Source organism: Neomonachus schauinslandi, chromosome 3 (assembly GCF_002201575.2).
Source record: "Neomonachus schauinslandi chromosome 3, ASM220157v2, whole genome shotgun sequence".
Classification (NCBI taxonomy): Eukaryota; Metazoa; Chordata; class Mammalia; order Carnivora; family Phocidae; genus Neomonachus; species Neomonachus schauinslandi.
Genome location: NC_058405.1, coordinates 122,420,308 through 122,436,796, shown reverse-complemented (window position 1 = coordinate 122,436,796; position 16,489 = coordinate 122,420,308). Strand labels below are relative to the sequence as shown.

Sequence of the window (16,489 nt, the reverse complement as noted above, 5' to 3'; positions counted from 1 at the left end):
AAAAAGCCATCCTTCGTAGTTTCATAAAATTTTACTAATGCTTTATAATGTGTTCAAATAGGTGCATGAATAACTTCTTTATTCTCATGTAGTCTTCCCTTATGTAATTATTTATATAAAAGTGGGAAAAATTCATTTGATGGTAGAATGAATGCTCTGGTTCCCTATAAACCTCAAAATAGATTTCTTTACACAAATGGCTTTAACTGTTTACTTAAAAATTAGCATTTCATCTACAGCTATATCAATATATTACGTAACTAAAATCCTACTCTGAGAGGTCAAGTGTTTCTTATGTAATTTAACTAATTTAAAGGCAACAGCAGATAGAAAAATGAACTTAAAAAAAAGGTAGTAAAGTAACTTCCAGATATCATTCCCAAGAAATTTGCAGTGGGCAAAATAGTTCTTTGGTTCAAAGCTGTTCTATTGTTTCGAAGCTAAGAATACAAAACATGAATATAGTGTTATTAAAAATCTAAATTGTTCTGTAATTGTTACACAGTAAACTATCTGTAGATTGCATCATTTTTTTTTTTTAAAGATTTTATTTATTTATATGAGAGAGAGAGACAGCGAGAACAGGAACACAAGCAGGGGGAGTGGGAGAGGGAGAAGCAGGCTTCCCGCTGAGCAGGGAGCCCGATGTGGGACTCGATCCCAGAACCCTGGGATCATGACCTGAGCCGAAGGCAGACTCTTAACGACTGAGCCACCCAGGCACCCTGCATCATTTTTGATAATAACTTATCTGAAGTTAAGAATTGTATGTTCTTAGTACGAACTAGAGCGAGTTACTGATTACAGATTCTTCAGAATACTCAACAAATTTCAAACTGATTAAAAGTTTCTCTAAATATTTCATTAACTGCTTATTTTTAACTTAAAAGGAAATCATGTATCTAGAAAATTTTAAAAAGAGTCTAATGGTTATCACCTTGAAAAAGATGAAGGCACTGGATAATGAAAAAATAAACTGTATTTAAATGAGGGTAGTTGTCAGGCCACTAGAATCCATGATTCACAAAGAACAAAGATGTTAAAGCCAGGAAGCTTAATCAAGGCTGTCATTTAAATCCTTGAAGAACAATAAAAACATTCCTAGCTATACTGAAAAGCCAAAAACCACCTTCAAGAGACATGATGGAGCACTTAAGAAAGAATGGCAGGAGAAAACCATCCTTTGAAACCTACTCTAATTTTGAGAAGACAAAAACAAACAAAAAAACCAAGAACAAAAAACCACAAAATTCTTTGCATTATTGCACCCTTCCATACTTCCCTCAACCCCATTCTTTAAAATACCAATGTCCAGCTGTCTAGAGAGATGTCTTAAGAATTTAAGACAATTCCTTACTGAAAGTGATATTCCCTTTGGAGTACCTTTTGGAGTATTCTTCATTAAAGAATAAAACAATAATTAACATTAGAGTAGCATCTGTACCACAGCAACTGCCTCATGTTTCATTCATTAGATCAGTGACTCTTAACCTGGATGTAAGCAATTAGCTTCAAGAGATCTGAGAATCTGTAAAATTATGTACAGATTTTGTGTCTATATATATTTTGTAAGGAGTGTTTCTGGTCTTAACCAGATTTTCAAAGGGTATCCATATTCCCACATTTAAAAAGTGAAGAATGTCCACAAAAGATCATATATTGCATGTTTCCATTTATATGAAATATCCAGAATAATCCACAGAGACAGAACACAGACTGGTGGTTGCCAGGGGATGGGCGAAGGGGGAGGGAGCAACTGCTTAATGGGTACAGGATTTTCTTTTAGAAATGAAAATGTCCTGGAACTAGATGGAGGTGATGGCTGCCCAGCACTGCAAATGTACTAGTACCAATAAACTGTTTACCTTGACATGGTTGTTACATAAACTTCACTTCAATTTAAAAAGGGCGGGGGGGGGGGGAGGAGGAGATGTCCATTACTCCCTCATTTAAAAAGTGTTTTTCAAGCATTCATGCATTCTCTCATCATATCTCTTTTTATCACAAATATGCTAAGCACACATGGACAGTATGGCTCTAGAGTCGACCTTTGTAATCTCTTTCAACATCTCCCCGCCTCCCCTGAATTTTCCTTTAAAAAGGGAAAAATACTGAGCTCTAAGCTTCAAGAAAAATGAGTGATCAAATCAATGGGGGTTGGGGGTAGAGAGCAGTGATCAATACATACCAAAAAATCTGAGAAATGAGAGGAAAATATTTGAAATAAAATCTTAATATGATCAGAGAAATCCCGACATTATTCATTATATAAGTAACAGCACGACTGTAGTGATACAATACTGAAGGAAAGAGAAACAATGTGAACTTGGAATAAATGATTTCATAAAAGATAACTTGTTCAACATAAAGAATGAAGTGGGAATGGGGGGAAATAGGGTGGGTAGAGGGAACCAGACAGGAGGAAGAACAGGGGGCATCAGGTAGGTCGGTAAAAAAATTATTCCTAACATAAAAAATACAGAACTAGGATGCAGATCTGGGGACTGGTGTTTCAATTATTTTCCAGTACTCAGAGGCATTCACAACTAGACAGCTATGGGGAGAGAAGGTTGGCATTACTACTACTTTGGGACTAATTTCCTAAGCTTTTATTATTTTCAGGTTTATTTAGAAAGCATATGATGAATTTTACCTTAAACTTAAAATCTGTGACTTGGTTATTTGCCTTTCGCTTTAAAAAGTTAGGGGAAAAATAATACAAAATTATAAAATCATATAATACCTAATGTAATAACAGAGAATTAATTTTATTAAAAACATTACTATTATTATTTCAATGCAGGTTTTCTGACCATGATTTAATCTTTTCTTCAAGAGTTGTCCTTTAAGCATAGAATAGACACTTACCAAATTAGGCAAAATATACTAACTTGTTCATTTGCATGAGCTCTATGTAGTTCATGAATATCAAAATCCTCCAGGTTAAGCTGCAACTTCTCTTTACAGAGTTCACAGGTGGTTACAGCCTCTAATGAAGAACCTGGTAAAATTAAAAGTAAAGCTTAGTTCTGCTATGTCTCCACAAAACATTTTTCCTTGTAAAGTTATTTTTTTTTAAATATTTTATTTATTTGAGAGAAAGAGCCTGAGCAGAGTGGGGAAGAGGCAGAGGGAAAAGCAGACTCCCCGATAAGCAGGGAGCCCAATGTGGGGCTTGATCCCAGGACCTGGATATCATGACCGGAGCCAAAGGCAGCCGCTTAATCGACTGAGCAACCCGGGTGCGCCTCCTTGTAAAGTTTTAAGCTTAGACTATAGAAAATCAAAAAGGAGAAAGGAAGTAAGATTGCACTGGTAACACTAATGTGCTTGTCAGGTCCTAATCTATGGAATTTAGGCCCACGCCCATTATTTAGGTATCTGTTGTTTTCTGCCTCCCAGAAATGCACATACATCCCCAACCCTGTCAGTGGGAAGCTGACAATGGAATGTCATCTGTACTTCCTACTTCCTCTTCATGTACCTAGGCAAGATGCCATGAAAACAATTTTAAATAATATAGTATCCCAAACAATGAGTTACCTATACCCAGGCCAGTATCTCTGATATGACAATATAGACCTTTTGTGCTCTAAGAAATGTGTCTTCCTTATAAGGGAGGAGGGGAAAAAAGGAATCCACCTCTGTCTAGATAAAAACAGCTCCTTTCAGCCATAAAAGGAATGAAGTTCTGACACATGCTACAACACGGATGAACCTTGAAAACTTACTAAGTAAAATAAAGCAGATACAAAAAGGACAAATATTATAATATGATTCTATTTATGTGAATTATGTAGAACAGCAAATTCAGAGAGAAAGTGAGTAAGTTACCAGGGACCGGGGAGAGGGGGGAGTGGGAGTTGCTGCTTAATGGATATAGTTTTTGTTTGGGGTGATGATAAAATTTTGCAAGTGGATAGTGGTAATGGTCACACAACATTCTGAATGTACTCAACGCCACTGATTTGTACACTTAATAATGGTCAAAAGGAAAATTTTACATTATATATATTTTATCACAATTAAAAGAAAAAAAAAAAAGCTCCTTCTATCCCATATGCATTCAGTTATGGGTTACTCCTAAGCTTCTGGCTCTAATTAAATAGATAATAGTCTGTCTGATTAAACATATAGCCATTTCCCCACCCCCCATCCACCGTTTTTATTTTTAGACAGAGCTTTAAACTGAAAAAGATGTCCTAAAAGTTTGAGAAGTCATGTGATTAGCAGTGTAGAGGTTTAGATTCAATTCAGCTACCATTTGTTGACTTTGTTATGTGCCAAAATTTAGAAGGGAAAAAGTAGTAACCCCTGTTGTCTTCAAGGAGCTCTTAAAACTCTTAAAACAGTAAAATTTGGCATAAAGTCCAAGACAGCCATAGTAATTTATATGCATTTTCTTTTGAAAATACCTGAACAGAAAGTGAGTGCTATTGTGAGGCAGTATGTTGTCTCAAAATGTCCTCTAGTCAAACTAGGTAAGATAGTCACAGTATTTCAAGGAACGAATAAAACCTAGTTGTTGTTGTTGCTGTTTTAGGAGTCTAACGTACTTAAAGATTTTGAAATTAAAATGCCATCTGGAATATTTTAATTAAAAAAAAAAATCAGTATTTCCACTGAACTAAATTCAGGGTAAGTCCATATTACGACCTGAAGGAGAATATAAAGAATGTGAAAGATATTTAGCAGACATTTCCTAAAACTATCCTCTGATTCAGAAGCAGGAAAAGTATGATTATAAAATATGGACCCTGGATATAGACCATTTAGTACAAATTCTTATACATCTTAGGGATTCATTTTTCCTCTTCTAGGAATTAAGTGACTTACAGAACAACATTCAAAAAGGTCATACACAGCAGGGAAAAGTCCATTTATGCCTACATTGTTTAGTCCAGGGCTCTTTCCATGTATACCCCACGTCATTCAGTAGGCCCTGACTGCATTTGTCTAAACTCGTACGTCTATAGACTTGCTTTTATTCATCTCTGCACACCTGCAGAATTTAACAGTCCATACATGGCAGCTGCTTAATAAATGTTTAAATCAATCTCTACCAGAATGAATCTTCTACCATATGGGTCTTTATGTAAGTATGAGAAAGGCTTGTGGAAATTTATCAGGAATGTTCAGATCTTGAGATCTTTACATTCATTTGACCAAATCTTAGAAAGTACTTATACCCTGATAAAACCCAACAAATTTAGTATTTACCACATGCCCAGTACTGTGAGAAACTATTTATAAACATCATCTCATCTGACCTTCACACCAACCCTGTGTGGTAAATATTACTCAGTTTGACTCATAATGGAACTGAGGCCCAATCCCAGAACTACTTAAGAATGTCCGAAACTAGATCTAGGCATATATATTTTTAAAAACTCTAATGGATAATTTGTAGCCAACAGCCAGGGTTGAGAACCAATGTTAAAAAACTTACTCGAGATCTTCCAGTTAAGTGTTAGAGCCATTATCCCAATCTTGTCTTATCTAATTCCAAAATGCCTATGTTCTTAACACACTGTATTATCTGTTTTTCTGCCTACACAACACTAACAATGTAACTGCAAATATTATCAGAAAGTGAATCATGGGGCACCTGGGTGGCTCAGTTGGTTAAGCGACTGCCTTCGGCTCAGGTCATGATCCTGGAGTCCCTGGATCGAGTCCCGCATCGGGCTCCCTGCTCGGCGGGGAGTCTGCTTCTCCCTCTGACCCTATCCCCTCTCATGTGTTCTCTCTCATTCTCTCTCTCTCAAATAAATAAATAAAATCTTTAAAAAAAAAAAAAAAAAGAAAGAAAGTGAATCATGTTGTTTTTCATTTTGGTAATGGCTAACATTCCTGGGCCAAGAACAAATGCTTCCATGCTGAACACTCATTTCATCTTAATAATGCCCCAGGGCACTGACTTATTAAAGACAAGAGGCTGTCATTAACACCATATAGCTAAGAAAAGGCTGCTACAGGTGAGATGGGTCTGTCCCACAGCTTTGGGATCAGACTACCTTAAAGCAAAACATAAGCCCCCGACCCCAAGGAGGCCTTGGCTACCTAGTTATACAAAAACAAAATTTTCCCAGGAGCCTCATAATCTCCAGCTTGAACAGGTTACCCAACTCTTCCAAAAGATTATTAAAATTAGTATTAATGCCATCATACCTCAAAAATGATTTTCCTATGTCACCATTGTATCAGACCGTCAATCTCATACAAGTGTGTCCATTTACTAATCTGATCCAATTTCCCACCCTTCTCACCCTACTAGTCATTTTCACTATGTCCTCTGGTACTCATGGTCTAAATTTCTCATAATCAGTCTCTTTTTTTGATTAATCTCTTCAACTTCATGCCTAAATCGCAGTGCACCTCTAGACTGATACATACTTTTTTCCCCCACAACAACCCCTTGTACCTCAGGACCAAGAAGTAGAAATAAATAACCCCTATGCCTATTGCTATTTTGAAACTCTAAGTCCATCCTCTTTCATTAATAACTTTAGCACCTGGATTTCCATCTTTATCAACTTCTTGGCTACTTCAATATCCACACACATTTCCTCAACATCCATGCTTCTAAGTATTACCCTTCCCCAGCCCAGCCATTCCCTACAGTCATACCCTTGACTTTGTCATCATAGTTTTCTGCACTACCCCTAAATCTGTATTTTAGGCATTTTCTCCACTGTACCCACAATTTCTCATCATTTCAGGTTACCTACTCTGGCAATTCTTTTCAATGCCAATGAGACTCATAGACACTAACCCTACTACTTTCTCACTATCCACTTCCTGATGTCCTTACACTCCCCCTCTTGATTTTAATTTCCATGGCCACCACAGCTATGTCCTTACGAATATCCTTAACTCTCTTCATCATATTTGCCTAGCAAAGATCCCAACCCCAGCAAACTCAAATCCATGTCTATATCCAAACATCTGAAAACTGCTTCTAAAAAAATGTACATCTCACTTTTTAATCATATTCAGAGCCACAGATTTTTATGGACACTGGTACCTCCAGAAAACCCTAAAAATGTCTTCAAGTATTATTTTCCCTACATACCAAATCTCTTAACCTGTCCCCTAATCAGCTAAAGACCTTACCTCTTTCTTTTAAGAAAACAGAAGTAACTGTAATTACACAGGAATTCAAGCAAGCATCCTCTCATCAAAGCAACAAACTGACCATATCCATATCTACACCAGCCTTCTAGATATAAAGTAATTTTTTTCCTATTAAAGGCTAAAACTTTTTTCTTTCCATTGTATCTTTTATTAAAATAAAAAATGCCCTAAAATCTCCCACTTCAAACTAAAACAAAAAACACGTCTTATGACCCCATTTTACTCCCCAATTCCTCCCCCTTATCACCAGTCTCCTTAACAATAAAGCTTATTGGAAGAGGGGTCTATGTGGCTGCTTCCTGTCTTACCTTTTCTCTCAATCCCATTAATCATGCTCATGATTCCACCACTCCACAAAAACCGAAGCCACCAAGGACATTCATGCTACCAACTGCCATTTCTTTGTTCATCTCTTTGTGATACCTGACAGAATTGATCATACCCTCTTCAGAACACCTTTTTCTTTTGGCTTGCACAATACTACATTTTCTTAGTTTTCTTCCTACCAGATTGAGGCTACTCCTCAAATCTCCTCTGCTATTAAATGCTTGGGTGCCCCAGGGCTCTGTCCTGGCATTCCTTTGATACCTGGTTCTTGCTCTTGGGATCTTACTTAATCCCATAGCTTAAAATTATTACTTATGTGCTCTAATTCCCCAAAATTTAACTTTCAGAACTAATGATCTCCTGAAACACTAGATTTGTCTACTAACTGCCTAGATGACACTTTTAGATGGTTCTCTAATAAGCTGTTTATGTCTAAAACAGATTTCCTGCCCCACACTTATTCCATTCCTACTTTTCTTTTAGTTCAGTAAATGGCCCCACCATTTACTTAGTTGCTCAAGGCAAAAATATAAACTTCTCAAATTGTTCTTTCTCCTTCACTACATCCAATCCATTGGCAAGTCATACAAAATCTACCTCCCAAACATACCAGAATCCATCCATTTCTACTACTACCATCACCATCTCTTATAAGATAGATTCCTGGACGGACTCCCTGCCTCTACTCCTGTCCCCCTAAAATCCATTCTCCAGAGAGCAACCAAAATAAAATCATTTTACTCCCCTGCCTTTCAGTGGCTTCCCATCACACTTAAGACAAAAATCTAAACTTCAGACATTCGTTTTAAAAGTCTTAAATGAGATAACCTCTGCTAATCTCTCTTATCTCAACTGTATCACCTTTCTCCTTACCACTAATTATACTCCTGCCACACTGCATTTCCTTCAGTTCCTCAAACACACCTGTCATGTTACCACCTTAAAGTTTTCACCAGGAGTTTGCTCAGTTGGAATGCTTTTGTTCTCATTTTGGAATAGCTAGCTCCTCTTTGTTCAGTTTAAATGTCCTCACCTCAACAAGGCATTCCTTTAACACCCAATACCACCACCAAAGCAAGTGCCTTGTCTGTCTTGTCCACCATTCTAGATGCCACATTTAGAACTGTGCCTGGCTGCCTAACGGGTACTCAATAAACAATGAATCCCTATAGTAACCTTATTATTACTGCACAACAGCATTAGAAACAAATATTTCTCAACGACACACAGCTGGTAAATAGTATTATTTCTTCAATTCAATTCAAAAGGATCTTACATAACATATAAGGATCAACCGTGATAACCAACTATAGTTATCAACATCTATGAAAAAGTAGTTTGTTGGGTTAATGAAACATAAGAGGGGTGCCTGGGTGGCTCAGTCGTTATGCGTCTGCCTTCGGCTCAGATCATGATCCCAGGGTCCTGGGATCGAGCCCCACATCGGGCTCTCTGCTCTGCGGGAAGCCTGCTTCTCCCTCTCCCACTCCCCCTGCTTGTGTTCCCTCTCTCGCTGTATCTCTGTGTCAAATAAATAAATAAATAAAATCTTAAAAAAAAAAGAAATATAAGAAACACTAGGAGAAATTAAATTTACAAAGACTAATGAATGCTCTTTAGTACTTTTGCTTCAAAAAATAACATACTTTTGATGTGTATAACTTTCACAATAAATTATAATCAGATTTGCTAACTAAAATGCATTTATATGTACATCTCTTGGAAAAACTGTGAAAATAAAATACATAAAAAGGTAAATCTCACCAGAGTTAATTTTGGCCTGTAACCACTTTTTCATACATTCTTGGTGGACATACTGCAAACTTCCTGTGCACTTGCATGGCTCTATCAGCAAGTTAGATGATGATGCAGCTGCCATCTGACAAATCCTACATAAGTCACCTTCTTCTTCTTCAGAGTCCTCTAAAAGGAGGCTAGAAAAGAAGGAAAGTTTTGTAAACAGCTATGATAACTCATCCTGGTTGGTCATTTCCAATCATACCTAATCTCAAACAATGTCTTTGTTATTTCTACTCATGTTCTGAGTAGAAAAAAGCAAAAAACCTTAAAAAACAGCGACCACCATAAAAAAACCAGTTCAATAAGAATGAAAATTACAATATTTTAAAGGTAAATGAAACAGGGTATCTATTATCTTCAAATGCTTTAAGCAATTTTGCCTTTGATATCACACTTTAAGTTCCTTATTTTTCACGATCACTTTACAAACATCCCTAAGAGATTTTAATTTTTACAGTATCACAGACTACTTCAAATTCCAATAGTATAAAGGAATATACGTATATACTTATCACTTTTCTCCCCCACCTCCTAAAAAAACTGTTAGGACAACTTCAATAAATTAAATAATGACCTGTGTTTTTTCATTTACATGCTATCAGAACCACATATATTTAAACTGATAAGACTTTTTATATTAAATCACAGTAAAAAACAACAGGTTTTTAAATTCTCCATTTCCCCCACCTGCTGCAATGTTATTCAGTCATCCTGATTTTTACAGGGCAGGCTTTTAAGTGTGAAGCCTTTCCATTAATCTATGTTCTCTATGTAATAGGCCAACATGTACTGCTTAATTTAAATGCAAAATGATAGGTGCGTGTGTATGTGTGTATATATACATATATATATATATGTAATTTTTTTGTTAAAATCACTATTACCTTAGTCTATTGCTGGCATGAAAGAGGTACTCAGTAAATTAAAACAACTGAATGCTTAAACTGCTACTGAAATACAAGTGGATTATACAGGTTCCTAATGAATTTAGCAAAAGATGTGTGGAAAGAGGATTAGATGCACAACGACTAAGTGACTATCATGCTCTGGCTGAACCAGAGATATAACGTCAAGCATAAATATTTATGTTTACCTTCAGATTTAACCTTCTTTGGCTTATAGTTTCAATTATTTTTTATTTGGGGGGTTCAATTTTTTAGATTCTTATTAATTTACCTGCAGAATGTCTTAAAATCTTCATGTATGAGCAAAATATATAATAAAGGAATACACATACAGTCTCTATGACAAAATAACCAACAAATGCTGCTTTATAAACTATCTAACCAGACAGGGTGGTGCTGGCTTAATTTGTTTCTCTCTGGAAATTACTAAACTAATGCTTTGCTCTATGTATACCACTGCACTCAAATTAACCTAACTTTGAACACAAGAAATATAATAGTTACTCAATTCCTCAGCAGACAGCTTGTAATCAGAGGGAGTTGCGATAATGACATTAAAGCTAACACTACCAGGGCAGTGAATCTTTCTCCAAGGAAAAACAGCAAACTTTAAGTGTAGGAAAATAGTCCCATGGTACAATTTGTCCTACATAAGGAAAAAAGGGAATGTTGTGGCCTAACATCCAACATCTCAGTTCCCTGTCCCCAGAGGTAGATTTGAAAGTATTTCTTCTTCTTAAAAAAAAAAACTAAAACTAAAACGACAGTAACAACTATGCTTCCCAACAATTCCGTTACAATAGGGCTTTATGAACAAGAAAAAAACAAAAACACAAAACACCCCACAGCCTTCACTTTACCTAAGTCTTTTCTTCCTACAAGTATATTTTACATGTACTATCCTAACCTGTTTTATCGGGAAAATTATTTTTTATAAAAATTATCTTAATAATCGGAAAAACTAAGTACACTAACATGACAAAATAATCAAGTTGGGACTAAAATCTCTGATTTTTCATCTTTTCCAGAAAAATCTCTTACCAGAGATTTTTAAGCAATCTTCAACTCTACAAAGATACATTTACATAAAAAGATTCTAAGTCCTGAATTTAAACTAGTATTTCTATCAAATGTTCACAATATACAAAGAATATTCAGTATATACCTGGACTTCAAAAACAAAATAATTTGTGTAAATGATTTTACCTCATTCCGAAAAAGAGTCTGAGATAAGAAATACAAATAAATGGTAAATAAATCTTACTAAACGCTAAGACAGATTGTTTTGATAACCCATAACCACTGGAGCCCCTTTACCAATCCCATTTAGCAATGGTCTACCAAGGAACAGGTAAGAGATTAAGATTTTTGTCTTTTTGTGCATCTGTATCAAAAGCTGGTTAAAAATAATCTTTAGATTATTTCTTGATGCAATCTATACTCCCAGTGCCTACCTTATTAATTCTCATCCATTTCCTTTGAGAATCTAACATCTTAGTGGATATAAATTTTAAGGAAAAGAAATCTCAGATACCAATGTTATGAGAAACCATTTATAGAAAAGGACTTCTTCCTCTGATCTGCTCTTCGCTTTACGAACTTAGGACAGGTATTCAAATTTACCTCTCTTTTATTTTCTGCAGTCTTTCTGGGTCTCTTGAAGGTGCACTTTTAGTTTTATCACTTTTTCCATCAGATGAACTCCAACCTGAAGGAATAATATCTACAGTAATCATGACATTGTCGGTCAAATTATTTCCAAGTGCTGGGGGGACTGCAAATCGAAATAAGGAACCAGGAAGGACCCCTGTTATTCCTGTATTTCTTCCACTGTGGGCTGAATCTGATGTGGAGCCACCTGTAGCAGCATTACTCGAAGCAGCAGATGCTTGTGATCTGTTGGCAGTAGCCCCAAGGGGATCACTCTGTGCTTCAAGGTGAACCACTTCATTTGATTCTCTTCTAAAAATATGATGAGATCTAGGTGGTATATCAGAGGTAGGTATCCTTGAAGATTCATCTCGTCCCTCTCGTCTCCTTCTAGAGAACAAAGGTGTGCATCTATTTCTAAGTGAGGAAGATAACCATGGTCCTGTATTTCTACCTTCAGGTTCTTGGTTAAAATTTTCTGAATCTGGCTCAGAGCTATGATTTTGGCTAAGAGAGGACAAACCCCATCTTCGCCTAAGAAATCGAAATCCCTGAGAAGCTTCAGATGCCCTATTATCGGGAACATCAGAAGTTGATGCTGCATTGCTACGAGACTGTGAAGCTGTCAAGATTCTTGGAGACACGTAAGAATTTTCAGAACTCAATGATCTTGTATTCAAGGAATCCTGGCTAGATCTTCGTGAAAAAAAGGTAGATGACATACTAGAAGCTATACGCGACAGCAATCTCCTGGTCGAACGTCTACCTTCGTTGTCAGAAGATTCTTGAAATGATCTTTGAGATGAACCAACCCTATCTGAACTGCTTGAGGTTTCATCTCTATTTGAAACATAAGAAAATCCAGGTTGTGTACTGCTTTGGGGAGATTCCAATTCTCTTGGAGAAGAATTTGATCTTAGAGAATTTCTACTAGAGTCCCTAGAACATGGTATGGTCTGATGTTCAGAAGGCATTTGGTGGTTTGTGGATGATGTATTCAACTGTAAAGTGCTCACTGAGTTATCTTTTGGTCTTGCTCCCTGTGAATATGAAGAAGGAACTCTGTCTTGAACATCTATTTTTGAAAGAAAAGAAAGATACCAATTACGTGAAATAAAATTTGAGTATTATTAAATTTGCATTTATTAACTAATTACTGTAAACTGAAATACTGGATTCAAACCAAATACTGCTATATTATAAATATACAGCTTACCTCTTATTATAGGGAAAAAAAATAAATATATTTCTCTTTCTATACCTTTGATAAAATCCAGTACATTGTAAACTGAAAAGAAAGAAATGTGTCACAGCTTATGAAATAAACATCTAAATCTACTAACTTGTTGAAGGTATAACAGTCTGAATTTGTTAATCAGAAATTGATATGATAAAATAATATCCAAATGGACAAGGATTTTAAATGGGCCAAATAATTCACTGTAAATGACTCTCACAACAAATAAAGACAAAATAATCCTAGGGAGACAGTGTTTTGGAGATTCTTCTTACTCTGTAATAAGCATAAAACTTATTTCACACAAATATTATCGTCCTTACAATTTTATGGCAAACCTTGTTACCAGCTAAAACTTTCTCCAATCTTTTTTCTTTCAAATTAAGAGCAGTGGATGTTATCTCTGGTTACTCATCAGACATACCTCTACTTGCTGGGTCAGAATAGCGCCCTGGTAGCTGCAATTTTGAAAAGTATACTACTGGTGGTTCAAATCTTGAAATGGGATGAGAAATATTTTTGCCTTCCTTTATAAGGAATACTCATCCATACACCTACTTAAGAGTAAGATTGCTACTGCACTAATGCAGGGAACCTCGTGAAGGGATAAACTCTTAGTGGTTAAATCTTTTCTATCCTATACTTGCAGACCTCCAAGCATAGATGGTATTGATACTATATACTACAGCTCCTCCATCTGAAGCCAAGCAAATAAAAAGATGTTTTCACTGTCTTAAGCAAAGGCTTGCCCCAATAAGCTCATTTAAAATAACCTACACCTTTAAGAACAAATGTATTTTCTTCTATGTAAATCAAACTCCACTTTTGCCTGCTAGATCTGCCAATTTCAAAAAGCACTTTCTGTTTTTCAGTATTTCTGTTTCATAGTATTTCATTTTGAAAACCTTAAGCTTAATGTACACTGACAGAAACAGTGTGGGTCTTTATTGCAACTGAATGAAAATAAAGGTACATTCACGTTAAACAAAAGTAATTCTAAATTATGCCAACATGTTGATTTCAAGCTTTAGTTAGGTCAGAATTTTTTTCAGTAAATACAGTAGATATTATATATGTATTGTCTCTTATGATTTTAATAACATTTTCTTTTTTATAGCTTACTTTATTGTAAGACTACATTACATAATACATATAACATAAAAAGTATGTGTCAACTGTTTATGTTTTTGGTAAGGCTTCCAGTCAGCAGTACGGTTTGAGTACTAAAGTTTTGGGGGATTCAAAAGTTATACATAGATGTTTCAAGTGCCAGTACTGGAGGATTGGGGGAGATAGGTGTCGGTTCCCTCACCCTTGCATTGTTCAAGGGTAAATGTATAAGGCAAATGATATTGCGGTATACAAAAATTATGTAGTATAATTTAGAACATAAGCATTCTTAAAAGGAAAAGCGTAAGAAAATTACAGGCAGATGGAACCTAGATATTAATGTACATCTATTTCAAACTTTTTATTTTTAAAAACATAATAAGGTACTAGAATACATATTAAGCTATTTTGAAATCTTCACAAGATGCACTTCATGTATTCATTTGTACTGTGATTTTAATGATATAGAGAAAGAGAGAAATATAACATTATTAGATAAGTTACACATAACAATACAACTTATACTTACATGATGAAGTTGTGAAATCACCACTTCGGTGACTATAATCCATAAGATTACTAATGGAAGAATCTGCTCTTCTCTCTAAATCTCTTCTCTCTCTCATTAAGTCAGTTCCAAATGATCCAAGTACCATTGATGAAGATCTGGGAACTTGATTATGTCTCCATGAAGAATCTTAAAATAATTGAAGACATTTTAATTCAGAGAAAGCTTTCAAGGTTTCTGATGACCAAACTTCAGTATTACACAGGGAGGTTATTGTGATTTATTATAGGAATCTTCAAGGTTACACAGTTGCAATCAGAAGCAAAATTCAGCAAAATATAAAATTATTCTTAATGAACTCATCACTTATAAAATTATTTCCTACTCAGAAACGCATTCTTCTCTAACACTAAAACCTACCACCCATCTACGATGCCAATGTCTCAGTCACTTTCTAGAACATCTGACCATACAGTGTAAAGATAATGTAAAATAACTACAGAACAAAAATGCAAAGCTTGCCAAAGATGCAGAATTTCCTGAAAAGTCAATGAAAGTGATGTTGGAGAGAACAGCCAAAATCAAAATCAAGCCATCTCAAAATGGAAAATGTTTTACTACAGATACTGACAATATTTTATCAGAAATATTATCATTGACATCGCACTTGGTTCACTCTTATTCTAAGAATTAAAGTATTGTTGCAATCGTAATCTTTTTAAACGAAATCATACCTAACAAAATACATTAAAGGTAAGTCTCACAACCTTGCCCCTATTTACCTTGAAAATTTTGGTTCTTCCTTTCCTAGTCCCAATAGCCTTATTGATTCCTCCTCATTAAGGGAAATGGCCCAGGGTATTTAATGCTATGCCTTCACAGAGTAGAAGAGACCAAAAATATCTGGTGTTTCTCTACAGTGTTAAGCACAGTCTGCTCTTACCCATCACACTACTCTTAATATTCTTCAGATGGGCACTGTCTTTCCCAAGGAGGTCCTGTCTATCAAAATAGAAAGGAATCGCTTAGACTACTTCAACTGATAATACATAAGTGTTTCAAGAATTTTATCTTCCAACTGTGTCATCACAAATTCTGTCTCATCTCAAAATTATTTCAGGCATTCCCTGGTGTTTCATTTGAAGAGGAGTGTAAGTGTGAGGAGGGAACCTCTTGCCCTCTCAAGAAAAAGAAAGAGCTTTTCAATTTGTGCAACAAATGTGTGTCTGTGAGTACAAAATACCATGTATGGAGCTTTATGGATAAGTCACCTAAATCCCAGAATGGTTAAGTGACTTGTCCAATGCCATATAGCTAGTTAGACGGCTAAAATCCCCACATTCAGATTCCTTATATAGAACTCCTACAAAAACACCAACTATTTTTGTTTAAAGAATTTCTGTTTTTGAAAAATAAGCATAGACCACAACATTTACAAAAGAAATGCTTAGGACAGGAAATACTAATATGTATCAGTAAATTTGCCTTTCTAGTGTAACAATTACAAAACTGACTTCTTATATAATAACTGGCAAAATACATGTCACTTTTACCAATTTGATTACCATGCGTATCAGCTATTCTAATTAATCAAAATACGCTAGTCCTGTTTGTGTCGGATATTTGTATCAAATTTAGAATAAAAATCCAAAACTAAGAGTTTATTTCAGTTGTAGCACTAACTTAAGGTAAGATTTGAGAAACTCCACTACATTTGACCCACTATCTTACATGCATTCTACTTGCTTAATACCACTATGTCTTGGAAAAAGGGCTTTAGTCCAAAATGCATAGATAATGACTCTTACACAGATT

At 35.5% G+C, this 16,489-nt stretch overlaps 1 protein-coding gene across 7 annotated transcripts in view; it reads right to left on the bottom strand.

The window, feature by feature from the left end:
- MARCHF7 (membrane associated ring-CH-type finger 7) overlaps positions 1 to 16,489 on the bottom strand; it is a 52,141-nt gene that overhangs the window by 6,154 nt on the left and 29,498 nt on the right. For 4 of the 7 annotated variants that reach the window (XM_021703027.2, XM_021703029.2, XM_044913656.1 and 1 more), the window contains 4 exons: positions 14,696 to 14,863; positions 11,793 to 12,894; positions 9,229 to 9,398; positions 2,892 to 3,001 (listed from right to left, as the gene is read on the bottom strand). In XM_021703027.2, coding sequence (XP_021558702.1) covers positions 2,892 to 3,001; positions 9,229 to 9,398; positions 11,793 to 12,894; positions 14,696 to 14,863 — 1,550 coding nt within the window. Of the gene's footprint in view, positions 1 to 2,868; positions 3,002 to 9,228; positions 9,399 to 11,792; positions 12,895 to 14,695; positions 14,864 to 16,489 lie in introns of all 7 variants that reach the window. The other 3 variants (XM_044913658.1, XM_044913659.1, XM_021703030.2) reach the window with 2 other exon arrangements.